Here is a 16006-nt window from a genome sequence, read left to right as displayed (position 1 = left end):
GCTTCTGACAGACCATTGCATCTTTCATCCAGTGCTGCACAGAGTCATGGGGAAGGCAAAAGAATTGTCAAAGGATCTGTGTGAAAAGGTAATTGAACTGCATAAAACAGGAAAGGGGTATAAAAAGATATACAAGGAACTGAGAATGCCAATCAGCAGTGTTCAAACGCTGACTGAGAAGTGGAAAATGAGGGATTCAGGTAGACCAGCAAAGATTTCAGCCACAACTGCCAGGAAAATTGTTCGAGATGCAAAGAAAAATCCACAAATAACTTCAGCTGAAATACAGGACTCTCTGAAAAATTGTGGTGTGGCTGTTTCAAGATGCACAATAAACTTGAAGAAAAATGGGCTGCATGGTCGAGTCGCCAGAAGAAAGCCATTTCTGCGCAAATGTCACAAGGTATCCCGCTTACATTACGCCAAACAGCACAGAGACAAGCCTCAAAACGTCTGGAACAATGTAATTTGGAGTGATGAGACCAAAATTTAACTTTTTGGCCACTCGACCATGCAGCCCATTTTGAACTTCTACTTCCGGTTGAAAACTCAGTCTAAACAGAAGGACAATGTAGCACCTGCAGAATCTGCAGTGAGCAAACTCGTTTGAAAGATGGTGCCATAGCACAAAAATAACACCTATTAACTGTCTTGGCTTGGTTTTGGTTTTTTTAACTACAAACCCCGTTTCCATATGAGTTGGGAAATTGTGTTAGATGTAAATAAAAACGGAATACAATGATTTGCGAATCATTTTCAACCCATATTCAGTTGAATATGCTAGAACAACAACATATTCGATGTTCAAACTGATAAAAAAAAATTTTTTTGCAAATAATCATTAACTTTAGAATTTGATGCCAGCAACACGTGACAAAGAAGTTGGGAAAGGTGGCAATAAATACTGATAAAGTTGAGGAATGCTCATCAAACACTTATTTGGAAAATCCCACAGGTGGACAGGCAAATTGGGAACAGGTGGGTGCCATGATTGGGTATAAAAGTAGATTCCATGAAATGCTTAGTCATTCACAAACAAGGATGGGGCGAGGGTCACCACTTTGTCAAAAAATGTGTGAGCAAATTGTTGAACAGTTTAAGAAAACCCTTTCTCAACCAGCTATTGCAAGGAATTTAGGGATTTCACCATCTACGGTCTGTAATATCGTAAGCAGCTAAGCCCGTGACCTTCGATCCCTCAGGCTGTACTGCATCAACAAGCGGCATCAGTGTGTAAAGGATATCACCACATGTGCTGAGGAACACTTCAGAAACCCACTGTCAGTAACTACAGTTGGTCGCTACATCTGTAAGTGCAAGTTAAAACTCTCCTATGCAAGGCGAAAACCGTTTATCAACAACACCCAGAAACGCCGTCGGCTTTGCTGTGGGCCTGAGCTCATCTAAGATGGACTGATATAAAGTGGAAAAGTGTTCTGTAGTCTGACGAGTCCACATTTCAAATTGTTTTTGGAAACTGTGGACTTTGTGTCCTCCGGACCAAAGAGGAAAAGAACCATCCGAATTGTTATAGGCGCAAAGTTGAAAAGCCAGCATCTGTGATGGTATGGGGGTGTATTAGTGCCCAAGACATGGGTAACTTACACATCTGTGAAGGCGCCATTAATGCTGAAAGGTACATACAGGTTTTGGAGCAACATATGTTGCCATCCAAGCAACGTTACCATGGACGCCCCTGCTTATTTCAGCAAGACAATGCCAAGCCACGTGTTACATCAACGTGGCTTCATAGTAAAAGAGTGCGGGTACTAGACTGGCCTGCCTGGAGTCCAGACCTGTCTCCCATTGAAAATGTGTGGTGCAAAATGAAGCCTAAAATAGCACAACGGAGACCCCCGGACTGTTGAACAACTTAAGCTGTACATCAAGCAAGAATGGGAAAGAATTCCACCTGAGAAGCTTCAAAAATGTGTCTCCTCAGTTCCCAAACATTTACTGAGTGTTGTTAAAAGGAAAGGCCATGTAACACAGTGGTGAACATGCCCTTTCCCAACTACTTTGGCACGTGTTGCAGCCATGAAATTCTAAGTTAATTATTATTTGCAAAAAAAAAAAAAAAAGTTTATGAGTTTGAACATCAAATATGTTGTCTTTGTAGTGCATTCAATTGAATATGGGTTGAAAAGGATTTGCAAATCATTGTATTCCGTTTATATTTACATCCAACACAATTTCCCAACTCATATGGAAACGGGGTTTGTATTTGCATTATGGCCCTCAGCAAAGAAATGTCCCTAAATTAGCCGCACGGTTTTATAAGCAGCAGGGCGCAAAGCAGAGGAAAAAAGAATGTAGGGTAATGTTTAACTGGCAGTGCAGATGACACAAACGAGAGGTGGAGGTGTTCCAGCACTGCTCCAATGGCCCCTGGGCAAAGGGAGAACCTCCCTCTCCACCAAACCCCCTGGACCAGTCTAGTCACCTTCTTGCTGAAGAAGCAGCAACTGAAGACAAAATGGCAACTGCTTCCACTCAGGTAAGAATGGACCAGACAACGAAAATAAATATTTACCAGCCAGGTGCTTCAAAGAATCCTCATTCTGCACGCTCCTGTGGCGACACGCCCGACAACTGCAACATGACTTTCTCTCTCACAACAACATGACGCTATGGCTTTGCTCGCAGCTTAAATCCACTTTGTGTTTGCCACAAACAACTTTGGGTCATCTGACCAGATGTGTGCCCTGGGCAGGAACACAAGCTAGGATCATGTGCACGCCAAAATAACTGCTCTTCTTTCCCCAAAAGGCGGAGTTTGTGCAAACTGGCTACGGCAAGAACAGCGTGAAGGTGTTGACCATCCGGAGACATGGGGGCCACCACAGCATCGTGGAGGTCAAGGCGGACGTGGAGCTGACACTCAAGTCCCACAAGGATTATTTAACTGGAGACAACTCTGACATCATCCCCACGGACACCATCAAGAACACTGTCCATGCGTTGGCCAAGATCAAGGGGGTGGGTCGCACACTTGCACCACACCACAAACTCCATGCGAGGTCATCAAACTCCCCACACTACAGGTCAACTGGTGTCGTTGTTCTTTCATGCTTTTATTCTGGCGGTCAGAGCTAACTCATGTTATTCATCACAGAAATTATTGCGTTATATTACAGTACAAACCCCGTTTCCATATGAGTTGGGAAATTGTGTTAGATGTAAATATAAACGGAATACAATGATTTGCAAATCCTGTTCAGCCCATATTCAGTTGAATGCACTACAAAGACAACATATTTGATGTTCAAACTCCGTTGTGCTATTTTAGGCTTCATAATGCGCCACACATTTTCAATGGGAGAGAGGTCTGGACTACAGGCAGGCCAGTCTAGTACCCGCACTCTTTTACTGTGAAGCCACGTTGATGTAACACGTGGCTCGGCATTGTCTTGCTGAAATAAGCAGGGGCGTCCATGGTAATGTTGCTTGGATGGCAACATATGTTGCTCCAAAACCTGTATGTACCTTTCAGCATTAATGGCGCCTTCACAGATGTGTAAGTTACCCATGTCTTGGGCACTAATAAGTGAAGTGAAGTGAATTACATTTATATAGCGCTTTTCTCTAGTGACTCAAAGCGCTTTACATAGTGAAACCCAATATCTAATATATATATCTTTATATATATATATTTAATATCTTTAGATATTGGGTTTCACATTTAAACCAGTGTGGGTGGCACTGGGAGCAGGTGGGTAAAGTGTCTTGCCCAAGGACACAACAGCAGTGACTAGGATGGCGGAAGCGGGAATCGAACCTGGAACCCTCAAGTTGCTGGCACGGCCGCTCTACCAACCGAGCTATTCCGATTCCTCCTCGCTGACGACCAGAAAGCAAATAGTTTTGATTAAACGTGTGTTATGGCGCCACCTTTTGGACAGCCAGGTAAATGCCTACAGGTGTTTCCTGCTGTTTTTTTGAGCCGGAAGTACAAGTACCGTTCCGTCTTGTAATCGTCCATAGCGTCACCGTGGAGTTATTGAGTCTGTTTAGCTGATTGGAGAGCTAGCTTGTGAAGCTAGCGGGTCCGTGAAGATGTTTGGTTACACCCCCATACCATCACACATGCTGGCTTTTCAACTTTGCGCCTACAACAATCCGGATGGTTCTTTTCCTCTTTGGTCCGGAGGACACGACGTCCACAGTTTCTAAAAACAATTTGAAATGTGGACTCGTCAGACCACAGAACACTTTTCCACTTTATATCAGTCCCCTCCCAACCGGCGGTATAGCTCGGTTGGTAGAGCGGCCGTGCCAGCAACTTGAGGGTTGCAGGTTCGATCCCCGCTTCCGCCATCCTAGTCACTGCTGTTGTGTCCTTGGGCAAGACACTTTACCCACCTGCTCCCAGTGCCACCCACACTGGTTTAAATGTAATTTAGATATTGGGTTTCACTATGTAAAGCGCTTTGAGTCACTAGAGAATAGCGCTATATAAATATAATTCACTTCACTTCACTTCACATCCTAGATGAGCTCAGGCCCAGCGAAGCCGACGGCGTTTCTGGGTGTTGTTGATAAACGGTTTTCGCCTCGCATAGGAGAGTTTTAACTTGCACTTACAGATGTAGCGACCAACTGTAGTTACTGACAGTGGGTTTCTGAAGTGTTCCTGAGCCCATGTGGTGATATCCTTTACACACTGATGTCGCTTGTTGATGCAGTACAGCCTGAGGGATCGAAGGTCGCGGGCTTAGCTGCTTACGTGCAGTGATTTCTCCAGATTCTCTGAACCCTTTGATGATATTACGGACCGTAGATGGTGAAATCCCTAAATTCCTTGCAATAGCTGGTTGAGAAAGGTTTTTCTTAAACTGTTCAACAATTTGCTCAGGCATTTGTTGACAAAGTGGTGACCCTCGCCCCATCCTTGTTTGTGAATGACTGAGCATTTCATGGAATCTCTTTTTATACCCATAAAAACTGAATCTCTGAAGACAGTATAAAAATCTGTGTTAAAGATGTACAAATACTGTTTGTATAATAAGCATGTTATTTTTTTACAAATGAGGGTTAAGAGTTCAGTACTAAAAAAAAAAAAAAGAATGTGGCTTAAGTACAGTTTTTTAATTGAGCTGCTGCATTTTTTGGTTGGGTTGTTTATTTATTTTGAGTAACTTCTATACATTTCTAAAAGGGGAATAATGTCATAGAGTGATCTATGTTTGTCTGTTGCCATCTCCTGGTGAATGTTGGCTATAGCGTACTGGGGTTACTTTTTGGTTGGCCAACGATTTACGTGGTGTTGCGCACCTGACGTCACTCAGGTCCGCATGGAGCTGGAGGGGGCGTGGCTTCCAGCTCCGCCTGAATTTCGGGAGATTTTTGGGAGAAAATTTGTCCCGGGAGGTTTTCGGGAGAGGCGCTGAATTTCGGGAGTCTACCGGAAAATCCGGGAGGGTTGGCAAGTATGTATGTGAGTCAAGGCAGGTGGCCAAATACTTTTGGAAATATAGTGTATTTAATGTTCACACTGAGAAAAGGCTTTTTTTTGTTGTTGCAAATATTAGCGCATTTGGAATTTGATGCCTGCAACATGTTTCAAAAAACTGGCACAAGTGGCAAAAAAGAGTGAGAAAGTTGAGGAATGCTCATCAAACACTTATTTGGAACATCCCACAGGTGAACAGGCTAAATGGGAACAGGATTGGGTATAAAAGCAGCTTCCATGAAATGCTCAGTCATTTATTAACAAGGATGATGGGGCGAGGGTCACCACTTTGTCAACAAATGCCTAAGCAAATTGTTTAAGAACAACATTTCCCAACCAGCTATTGCAAGGACTTTAGGGATTTCACCATCTACGGTCCTTAATATCATCAACAGGTTCAGAGAATCTGGAGAAATCGATGACATTACGGACGTTGGATCCCTCAGGCGGTACTGCATTAAAAAGAGACATCAGTGTGTAAAGGATATCACCACATGGGCTCAGGAACACTTCAGAAAACCACTGTCAGTAACTACAGTTGGTCGCTACATGTGTAAGTGCAAGTTAAAACTCTACTATGCAAAGCCAAAGCCATTTATCAACAACACCCACAAACGCTTCGCTGGGCCCGAGCTCATCTACGATGGACTGATGCAAAGTGGAAAAGTGTTCTGTGGTCTGACGAGTCCACATTTCAGATTGTTTTTGGAAACTGTGGAACAAAGAGTAAAAGAACCATCCGGACTGTTGTAGGCGCAAAGTGTAAAAGCCAGCATGTGTGATGGTATGGGGGTGTATTAGTGCCCAAGACATGGGTAACTTACACATCTGTGAAGGCGCCATTAATGCTGAAAGGTACATACAGGTTTTGGAGCAACATATGTTGCCATCCAAGCAAGGTCTTTTTCATGGACGCCCCTGCTTATTTCAGCAAGACAATGCCAAGCCATGTGTTACATCAACATGGCTTCATAGTAAAAGAGTGCGGGTACTAGACCGGCCTGCCTGTAGTCCAGACCTGTCTCCCATTGAAAATGTGTGGTGCAATATGAAGGCTAAAATAGCAGAAAGGAGACTGTTGAACAACTTAAGCTGTACATCAAGCAAGAATGTGAAATAATTCCACTTCAAAAATGTGTCTCCTCAGTTCCCAAACGTTTACTGAGTGTTGTTAAAAGGAAAGGCCATGTAACACAGTGGTAAAAATGCCCCTGTGACATTTTTTTTGCAATGTGTTGCTGCCATTAAATTCTAAGCTCATGATTATTTGCAAAAAAAATGAAGTTTCTCATTGTGAACATTAAATATCTTGTCTTTGCAGTCTATTCAATTGAATATAAGTTGAAAAGGATTTGTAAATCATTGTATTTTGTTTTTATTTACCACTTACACAACGTGACAACTTCACCTGAAGCTTGTGGATGGCCACCAAAAGCGCCTTATTGCAGTGCAACTTACCAAGTAACATGTAAGCAAATATTAACATTGCTGTATGTATACTTTTGACCCAGCACATTTGCTCACATTTTCAGTAGACCCATAATAAATTCATAAAAGAACCAAACTTCACGAATGTTTTTTGTGACCAACAAGTATGTGCTCCAATCACTCTGTCACAAAAAAATTCAAAACTCAAGACAGCCATGACATTATGTTCTTTACAAGTGTATGTCAACCTTTGATCGCAACTGTATATACCATACTTACCAACCCTCCCGGATTTTCCGGGAGACTCCCGAAATTCAGCGCCTCTCCCGAAAACCTCCCGGGACAAATTTTCTCCCGAAAAACTCCCGAAATTCAGGCGGACCTGAGTGACGTGTTGACAACACACAACAACAGTGTCTACCGTAAAGCAGTTCGTCTGCCATAAACAGCAATGTTGTGACACTTTTAAACAGGACAATACTGCCATCTACTGTACATGCATATGTGACCCACCCATAACGTGTCACATTTTTGTGTTGATTTATTTATTTGATTTTGTGGTTTGAATTCGTTTTTGGAGCTGTCATTACACATTTATCAGTATTCACATTGGTCAGTAGGGGGCAGTAGGGCGTTTCTTCCCAATTGAATGCTATCACCTGCAGACCGGAAGTGTCTTGTCATTCTGATGAGCGCGACCAGTCTGTGAACAATTGAAACGTCCTGTGTGCTTTTTCCTCCTGTATAACAGGTTAGTTTTAGTGAATCAACTCACTGAATAATATCCATGTGATCTTTATAAGTTTAAGTACACTTTCTGATGGTGGAGCCTAACTCTAAAGTGTTTGTGAGTTGTAGTTTGTAAATGAACACTGAAATTCAAGTATTTATTTTATTTATATATATATGTATATATATATATATATATATATATATATATATATATATATATATATATATAGCTAGAATTCACTGAAAGTCAAGTATTTCTTATATATATATATATATATATCTTAACCACGCCCACAACCACGCCCCCTGCCCCACCCCCGACCACGCCCCCTGCCCCACCCCCGACCACGCCCCCGCCCCCCACCCCCCACCTCCCGAAATCGGAGGTCTCAAGGTTGGCAAGTATGGTATATACGTTAGGTCAGGAAAAAACACAGAGGCTATTTCATCCCTACAAGCCTGTTTCGCATGTTTCCCTGCTCGTCAGGGAGATTTTATAATAAAAGCAGCTGTCAATCATGACAAACACTTCATCGACTTTTATACTTGACTCTGGAAGCCATGAAGTTAAATTCAGTTCAAATATTATTTTGTAATGTCAATAAAGTATGCAATGTTTACCGTGGTGGCAATAATAACAATCAAGTGGGAAACATGTTATGTTTACTGTGGTGGCAATAATAACAATCAAGTGGGAAACATGTAATGTTTACTGTGGTGGCAATAATAACAATCAAGTGGGAAACATGTAATGTTTACTGTGGAAGCAATAACAACCATCAAGTGGGAAACATGTAATGTTTACTGTGGTGGCAATAATAACAATCAAGGGGGACAACATGTAGTGTGTACCGTGGTGGCAATAATAACAATCAAGTGGGAAACATGTAATGTTTACTGTGGTGGCAATAATAACAATCAAGGGGGACAACATGTAGTGTGTACCGTGGTGGCAATAATAACAATCAAGTGGGAAACATGTAATGTTTACTGTGGTGGCAATAATAACAATCAATCAAGTGTGAAACATGTAATGTTTACTGTGGTGGCAATAATAACAACCAAGTGGGACAACATGTAATGTTTACTGTGGTGGAAATAACAATCAAGAGGGACAACATGTAATGTTTACTGTGGTGGCAATAATAACAACCAAGTGGGACAACATGTAATGTTTACTGTGGTGGAAATAACAATCAAGAGGGACAACATGTAATGTTTACTGTGGTGGCAATAATAACACTCAAGTAGCATTACTCCTGTCCTTGTTTTGTGCTCAGATAAAAAGCATTGAGCAGTTCAGTTTGGATCTATGTCACCACTTCCTGACCTCCTTCACCCATGTGCTGAGGACCAAGGTCTACATGGAGGAAGTTCCCTGGAGAAGACTTGAGAAGGTACACACCTCAATCTCTCAATCACCTTTCAAGTGCACCAAGTCAACCGAACGGATGTGAATGTGAATTTGAAGCAGATGACAAAGCTGATGAACTTGTCAACTTAACTTGTGTGATTCATCGACAAAAATATTGCATTAATTATGGACACACTTCCATTTTTAACCCTATTTATTCTCAGCATATAAGCTCTTGTACCTTTACCAACCCACGGCTCTTTAGCACCGCCCTAGTGGCTCACTGGAGCTTTTTCAAAAATGTATTAAAATGGAAAAAGATGAGGGAAATAATATATTTGTTTTGCTTGAATATGGTTTGTGTAGGAGGAAAACATGACACAAATCTTCCTAATTGTTAGACTGTTTATATTCAACATGCTTCACTGATGACAGTATTTGGCCAGCGCTGTTTTTTCCTACTAATTTCAGTGGTACTTGAACTCACCGTAGTTTTACATGTACAACTTTCTCTGACACATTTTATGCCCCTCCTTCTTTGTCTCATTTTGTCCACCAAACGTTTTATACTGTGTGTGAATGCACAAAGGTGAACTTTGTTGATGTTATTGACTTGTTGGAGTGCTAATCAGGCATATTTTGCAAGCTAATCGATGCTAACATGCTATTTAGGCCAGCTGTTATTGCATCATGATGCCTCGTTTATAGGTATATTTGAGCTCATTTAATTTTATTTACTCTGGTCATCTATTTAATTTATATTTGCATGTCTCATGAAACATTATCTGTATTTAATATTGGCTGCAATTCATGTCATGGCGTCTTGTGTCATGGCGCCTCGTGTTACAGCGCTTTGTGTCACGGCGTCTCCTGTCACGGGATACGAGACGCTGTTACACGAGACACTGTTACACGAGATGGCGTAACAATGAGATGGCGTGACACGAGACGCTGTCATATGTGACACGAGAAGCTGTTGCACGAGATGGTGTAACAATGAGATGGCATGACACAAGACGCCGTCATATGTGACAAGAGACGCTGTTACACGAGACGCTGTTACATGAGATGGCGTAACAATGTGATGGCGTGACACGAGTCGCTGTCATATGTGACACGAGCCGCTGTTACGCAAGATGGCGTAACAATGAAATGGCGTGACACGAGACATTGTCATATGAGACACCAGACGCTGTTACACGAAATGGCATAACAATGACATGGCATGACACGAAACGCCGTCATATGTGACACGAGACGCTGTTACATGAGATGGCGTAACAATTAGATGGCGTGACACGAGACGCCGTCATATGAGACACCAGACGCTGTTACACAAAATAGTATAACAATGAGATGGCGTGAGATGAGATGCCGTCATATGTGACACGAGACGCCGTGACACAAAATGTCTGACCATCATTTTGTCTCCTTCTGTCAGAACGGGGTCCAACATGCCCACGCCTTCATTTACAGTCCAGAAAGTTTTCGCTTCTGCGACGTGGAACAACATCTTCACGGTACGTACCACATGTTTTTATTTTTATAAATAGAAACAAAAATATCTAAAAAAAAATACAAAAAAAATCCTCCCACAAAACGCATCACATCCTTGTTTTTTAGATGAAAAAAATGATTGAAAATAAATGCAAAAAAAGTAGTGCTTCCTGTGGCAGCTCATTATTCATACCTGGCTGAACCTTTCTCAGGTGTGCCGGTGGTCCACAGTGGAGTCAAGAACCTGAAGTTGTTGAAAACCACTCAGTCTGGTTTTGTGGGTTTTGTCCGCGACCGCTTTACCACCCTGCAAGAAGCCAAGGACAGGTTTTTCTGTAGCAGCGTGTGTGCCAGGTGGCTCTACAAGAACATCCAGGGTGTGGACTTTGACGGGGCATGGCAAGTCACGCACACACATTGCGGTGACATTCAGTGACCGTGACCATCTTCAATCTGTCCTGACAGGAAATGCATCAAAGACTCAATTATCGAGAAGTTCGCAGGCCCTTATGACCGTGGAGAGTTCTCACCCTCTGTGCAGAAGACCCTCTATGATACTCAAGTTCTGGTCCTAGACAGGGTTCCTGAGGTAGGTCTATATTTCACAGCCAAATTATACGGCCCCAGTTCAATATTTGAATAAAAGAACTGTAGTTAATACACCACATTATAACATTTTCCAAGACGACCAATTATGTAGCATAAGGGAACAATACAAAATATTACATCAAATGAAAACAAATTCATGACCCCCAGTTGAAGACCTATGATGTACTGCAGGACATATTTAAAGGGGAACTGCACTTCTTCTTTTTTTTTTTTTTTACAATTTTGACAATCATGTTTTAATTTTTTTTTTTTTATTATTACTTTTTTTAATTTTTTAATTGTTTTTAAAACAATTTAAAAGAATTTTAAAATGTTTTGATTTTTTTAAACAATTTTAACAATTAACTTTTTTTTTTTAGGGTTAGGGTTAGGATTAGGGTTAGGGTAAATTTTTTTTTAAAAAGTTAAAAATATTTAAAACATTTTAAAAACATTTTAAAAAAATTACAACATTTAAAAAAAATAAAATTTTTTTTAAAAACAATTAAAAAAATTAAAAATTAAAAAAAAAATTAAAAATTAAAAAAAAAATGAATCCATCCATCCATCCATCCATCTTCTTCCGCTTATCCGAGGTCGGGTCGCGGGGGCAGCAGCCTAAGCAGGGAAGCCCAGACTTCCCTCTCCCCAGCCACTTCGTCCAGCTCCTCCCGGGGGATCCCGAGGCGTTCCCAGGACAGCCGTGTCCTGGGTATTCCCCGTGGCCTCCTACCGGTCGGAAAAAAAATTAAAAAAAAAAAAAAAAATTAAAAATTTTAAAAAAAATTTAAAATTAAAAAAAAAATTTTTTTAAATTTAAAAAAATTAACAAAAATTTAAAAAAAATAAAAAAAAAATTTTTTTTTTTTTAAAAGTTAAAAAAATTAAAAAAAAAAAAAAAAAAGTGTTTTAAGTTAAAACATGATTTTCAAGGTAACATTTTTTTTTCAAGGTAAAAAATGATTTTCAAGGTAAAAAAAAATGTTCAAGGTACATTTTTTTTTTCAAGGTAAAATTTTTTTTTCAAGGTAAACATTTTTTCTAAAGGGTAAAAATGATTTTCAAGGTAAAAAAATGATTTTCAAATTTTTCAAATTTTTTAAAAATGTTTTTAACTTTTTTTTTTTTTTTTTTTTAACTTTTTTAAATTTTTTTAGTTTTTTTTTCCTTTTTTTAATTTTTAAATTGTTTTTAAAACAATTTAAAACAATTTTAATTTTTTTTTTTTTTTTAAACAATTTTAACAATTAACATTTTTTTTTAGGGTTAGGGTTAGGATTAGGGTAAAATGCACAATCATTATGATATATATATATATATATATATATATATATATATATATATATATATATATATATATTTTGCATTCTAAATATTAAATAAATGCCATCAAATGTCCGCTTACAATGGAGCCTATGGTAGTCGCTCTATTCTGCCCTCAAAGCCCTTAAAAACATCCAAACACCTCCATTAATCTTTTATATAGATGATGTAAGTATACATGTAATGTAGTAACATTCATAATAACATGTAATATATACATGATGTAAGTACATATGTCATGTAGTAACATTCATAACAACATGTAATATATACATGATGTAAGTATATATGTAATGTAGTAACATTCATAATAACATGTAATGTATACATAATGTAAGTACATATGTCATGTAGTAACATTCATAACAACATGTAATATATACATGATGTAAGTATATATGTCATGTAGTAACATTCATAATAACATGCAATATATACATGATGAAAGTATATCTGTAATGTAGTAACATTCATAATAACATGTAATATACACATGATGTACCGGTAAGTATATATGTCATGTAGTAACATCCATAATAACATGTAATATATACATGATGTAAGTATATATGTCATGTAGTAACATTCATAATAACATGTAATATATACATGATGTAAGTATATATGTCATGTAGTGACATTCATAATAACATGTAATATATACATGATGTAAGTATATATGTCATGTAGTAACATTCATAATAACATGCAATATATACATGATGTAAGTATATATGTCATGTAGTAACATTCATAATAACATGCAATATATACATGATGTAAGTATATATGTCATGTAGTAACATTCATAATAACATGCAATATATACATGATGTAAGTATATATGTCATGTAGTAACATTCATAACAACATGTAATATATACATGATGTAAGTATATATGTCATGTAGTAACATTCATAATAACATGCAATATATACATGATGTAAGTATATATGTAATGTAGTAACATTCATAATAACATGTAATATATACATGATGTAAGTATATATGTCATGTAGTAACATTCATAATAGTGGGTTGCAACTGCATTGCTGCAGTGGTGCCAATTTCTCCCCCTTGTGGTGGAAAATGCTAACAGTCGTAACTTCCTTCGACATTCTCCGATTTTCCTGAACTTTTTGATGGTGGGTTGTGGTGTAGAGTCCGATTTAACGGCCTAACATTATCGCCTCCTAGTGGTGAACAATTATAACCCTCATAATTTCGGTCCACATGCTCCAATCTTCCTTAAACATTTTTTATGGTGGGTTGGGGAGTTGGGTGTGTCCAACTGCATAACTACTACGATGCCGTTATCGCAACCTACTGGTTAAAAATCATAACTCTCAAAACCTCCTTACACACGCTCTGATCTTCCTGAAAGCTTTGATAACGGGTCGGGGTGTCGGGCGGGACTTGACCGCAAGCGCCATGCGTGCCGGCCGACTGGCGATGGCCCATTCAACGCTGCACGCAGCTTTAATTCAAATTGTTAGAAAAGCTTTAAAGTGCATAAATTTGCCTGAAAATTTGAAAAAAAATACTTATTTAAACTATAAACTTTTTTTGGACTGACTTGAACCGTTTGATACTGAAAAATGCATTCACATAAACTCAATGAATAATAATACATCCAAATTGATCAGCAACATTAACTCAGAAGCACAATATACTTTTAACTAGAGATGTCCGATAATGGCTTTTTTGCCGATATCCGATATTCCGATATTGTCCAACTCTTAATTACCGATATCAACCGATACATGCAGTCGTGGATTTAACACATTATGATGCCTAATTTTGTTGTGATGCCCCGCTGGATGCACTAAAAAATGTAACAAGGTTTTCCAAAATAAATCAACTCAAATTATGGAAAAAAATGCCAACATGGCACTGCCATATTTATTATTGAAGTCACAAAGTGCATTATTTTTTTTAACATGGATAGGTTGATTGGCAACACTAAATTGGCCCTAGTGTGTGGATGTGAGTGTGAATGTTGTCTGTCTATCTGTGTTGGCCCTGCGATGAGGTGGCGACTTGTCCGTGGTGTACCCCTCCTTCCTCCCGATTGTAGCTGAGATAGGCTCCAGCGCCCCCCGCGACCCCAAAGGGAATAAGCGGTAGAAAATGGATGGATGGACGGTAGGCGGTAGCGGGGGGGGGGTTGTATTGTAGCGTCCCGGCAGAGTTAGTTCTGCAAGAGATTCTGGGTATTTGTCCTGTAGTGTTTATGTTGTGTTACGGTGCGGATGTTCTCCCGAAATGTGTTTGTCATTCTTGTTTGGTGTGGGTTCACAGTGTGGCGCATATTTGTAACAGTGGTAAAGTTGTTTATACGGCCACCCTCGGTGTGACCTGTATGGCTGTTGACCAAGTATGCTTTGCATTCACTTGTGTGTGTGTGAAAAGCCGTAGATATTATGTGATTGGGCCGGCACGCAAAGGCAGTGCCTTTAAGGCACGCCCCCAATATTGTTGTCTGGGTGGAAATCGGGAGAAATTCGGTAGAATGGTTGCCCAGGGAGATTTTCGGGAGGGGCACTGAAATTCGTGAGGGTTGGCAAGTATTAGCTCTGTACTTCTCCCTACGTCCGTGTACCACTTTGTACAGCGGCGTTTTAAAAAGTCATACATTTTACTTCTTGAAACCGATACCGATCATTTCCGATATTACATTTTAAAGCATTTATCGGCCGATAATATCGGCAGTCCGATATTATCGGACATCTCTACTTTTAACCTACAAAAAAATGAATAAAACAATTTGTGCTGATTTTTTTTCCAATCACAAAGAGAAAGTCAGGATGAATATGTCTCCAATGAGCAGGTTTTTCTGATAAAGCACGTTCCATTGTTGGAGAAGTGGATTAGTCTGATTGAAAAAGAACCGTGATCATCGTTACCTTGGTAGAAAGTCAGGGTAAGCTCTGGTGTGTTCCCCAGGTGGAGGAGATCGAGATCATCATGCCCAACCAGCACTACTTCACCATCGACATGAGCAAAATGGGCCTGGAGAACAAAGACGAGGCAAGTTCTGCGACGCTGCTGTAAAACCACGTGGAATACGTGTGAGAAATTGCTGACCTGACATGTTTTTCCTGTGACGGCAGGTTTTTCTCCCCCTGGACAACCCGTCAGGAAACATCACAGGGACAGTGCGCAGGACACCACAAGCCAAACTCTGAGGCACAAATACAGAAAAAGTCCATGAAAAGGCGCAAATATTCGAAGTCTTTGTATCTCCTTAGCAAGCACCAATAAACCGGCGTTGTTCTTTGGTGAGAAAGGAGCACCGTTTATTGCGAGTCATTGATTGAAATATTCCAAGTCCAGTGTTGCACAAAGATCATTCACACACAGGCTCATTTGTGTCTTCATTTCAGGAGCTTGTTTTGCCTTTTGAAGTGGATTTTTTCACATCAAATTATGCAATGAAAAAAAATATGAGCAAAATTTTAGGTTGAGAGGGTCCGTTTGTTAAAATACCGTGTTTTAAGATTCATGGCAAATCAATTCAGTGTAAAAAAAAATAAAAATATTCCGTGCAGAACCGTTTGTTGCTTCAAAACTCACTTCATTGGCTAATTGTAAGACAGGGTCGATTGACTTTGGAAGCAACAAATATTTC

At 39.6% G+C, this 16006-nt stretch overlaps 2 protein-coding genes across 4 annotated transcripts in view; one reads left to right on the top strand and one right to left on the bottom strand.

Annotated features, from left to right (window-relative positions):
• The window catches only part of dnase2b (deoxyribonuclease II beta), a 35467-nt gene extending 24604 nt beyond the window's left edge, over positions 1–10863 (bottom strand). For 2 of the 3 annotated variants that reach the window (XM_061976144.2, XM_061976141.2), the window contains exon 1: positions 2534–2961. The gene's annotated coding sequence lies outside the window, so the exon portion shown is untranslated. Of the gene's footprint in view, positions 1–2533; positions 2962–10656 lie in introns of those variants that run through there. The other variant, XM_061976142.2, reaches the window with a different exon arrangement.
• uox (urate oxidase) lies at positions 2331–15664 on the top strand. The gene is made up of 8 exons (XM_061976145.2): positions 2331–2497; positions 2770–2979; positions 8893–9009; positions 10408–10486; positions 10676–10862; positions 10929–11052; positions 15322–15405; positions 15489–15664. The coding sequence occupies exons 1-8, from the start codon at positions 2477–2479 to the stop codon at positions 15561–15563; spliced, it is 897 nt and encodes a 298-aa protein (XP_061832129.2). The 5' UTR covers positions 2331–2476; the 3' UTR covers positions 15564–15664.
• Positions 15665–16006: the final 342 nt, after the last annotated feature.

Source organism: Nerophis lumbriciformis, linkage group LG14 (assembly GCF_033978685.3).
Source record: "Nerophis lumbriciformis linkage group LG14, RoL_Nlum_v2.1, whole genome shotgun sequence".
NCBI lineage: Eukaryota > Metazoa > Chordata > Actinopteri > Syngnathiformes > Syngnathidae > Nerophis > Nerophis lumbriciformis.
This window is presented reverse-complemented; position numbering and strand designations above follow the sequence as displayed.

What these genes read in the sequence shown, in the direction of transcription:
- uox (XM_061976145.2), top strand. Translation starts at nt 2,477, where the DNA reads ATGGCAACTGCTTCCACTCAG. An exon ending in TGGCAACTGCTTCCACTCAG is followed by an intron (nt 2,498 to 2,769) that starts GTAAGAATGGAC and finishes TTTCCCCAAAAG; the next exon opens with GCGGAGTTTGTGCAAACTGG. An exon ending in GCCTGGAGAACAAAGACGAG is followed by an intron (nt 15,406 to 15,488) that starts GCAAGTTCTGCG and finishes CTGTGACGGCAG; the next exon opens with GTTTTTCTCCCCCTGGACAA.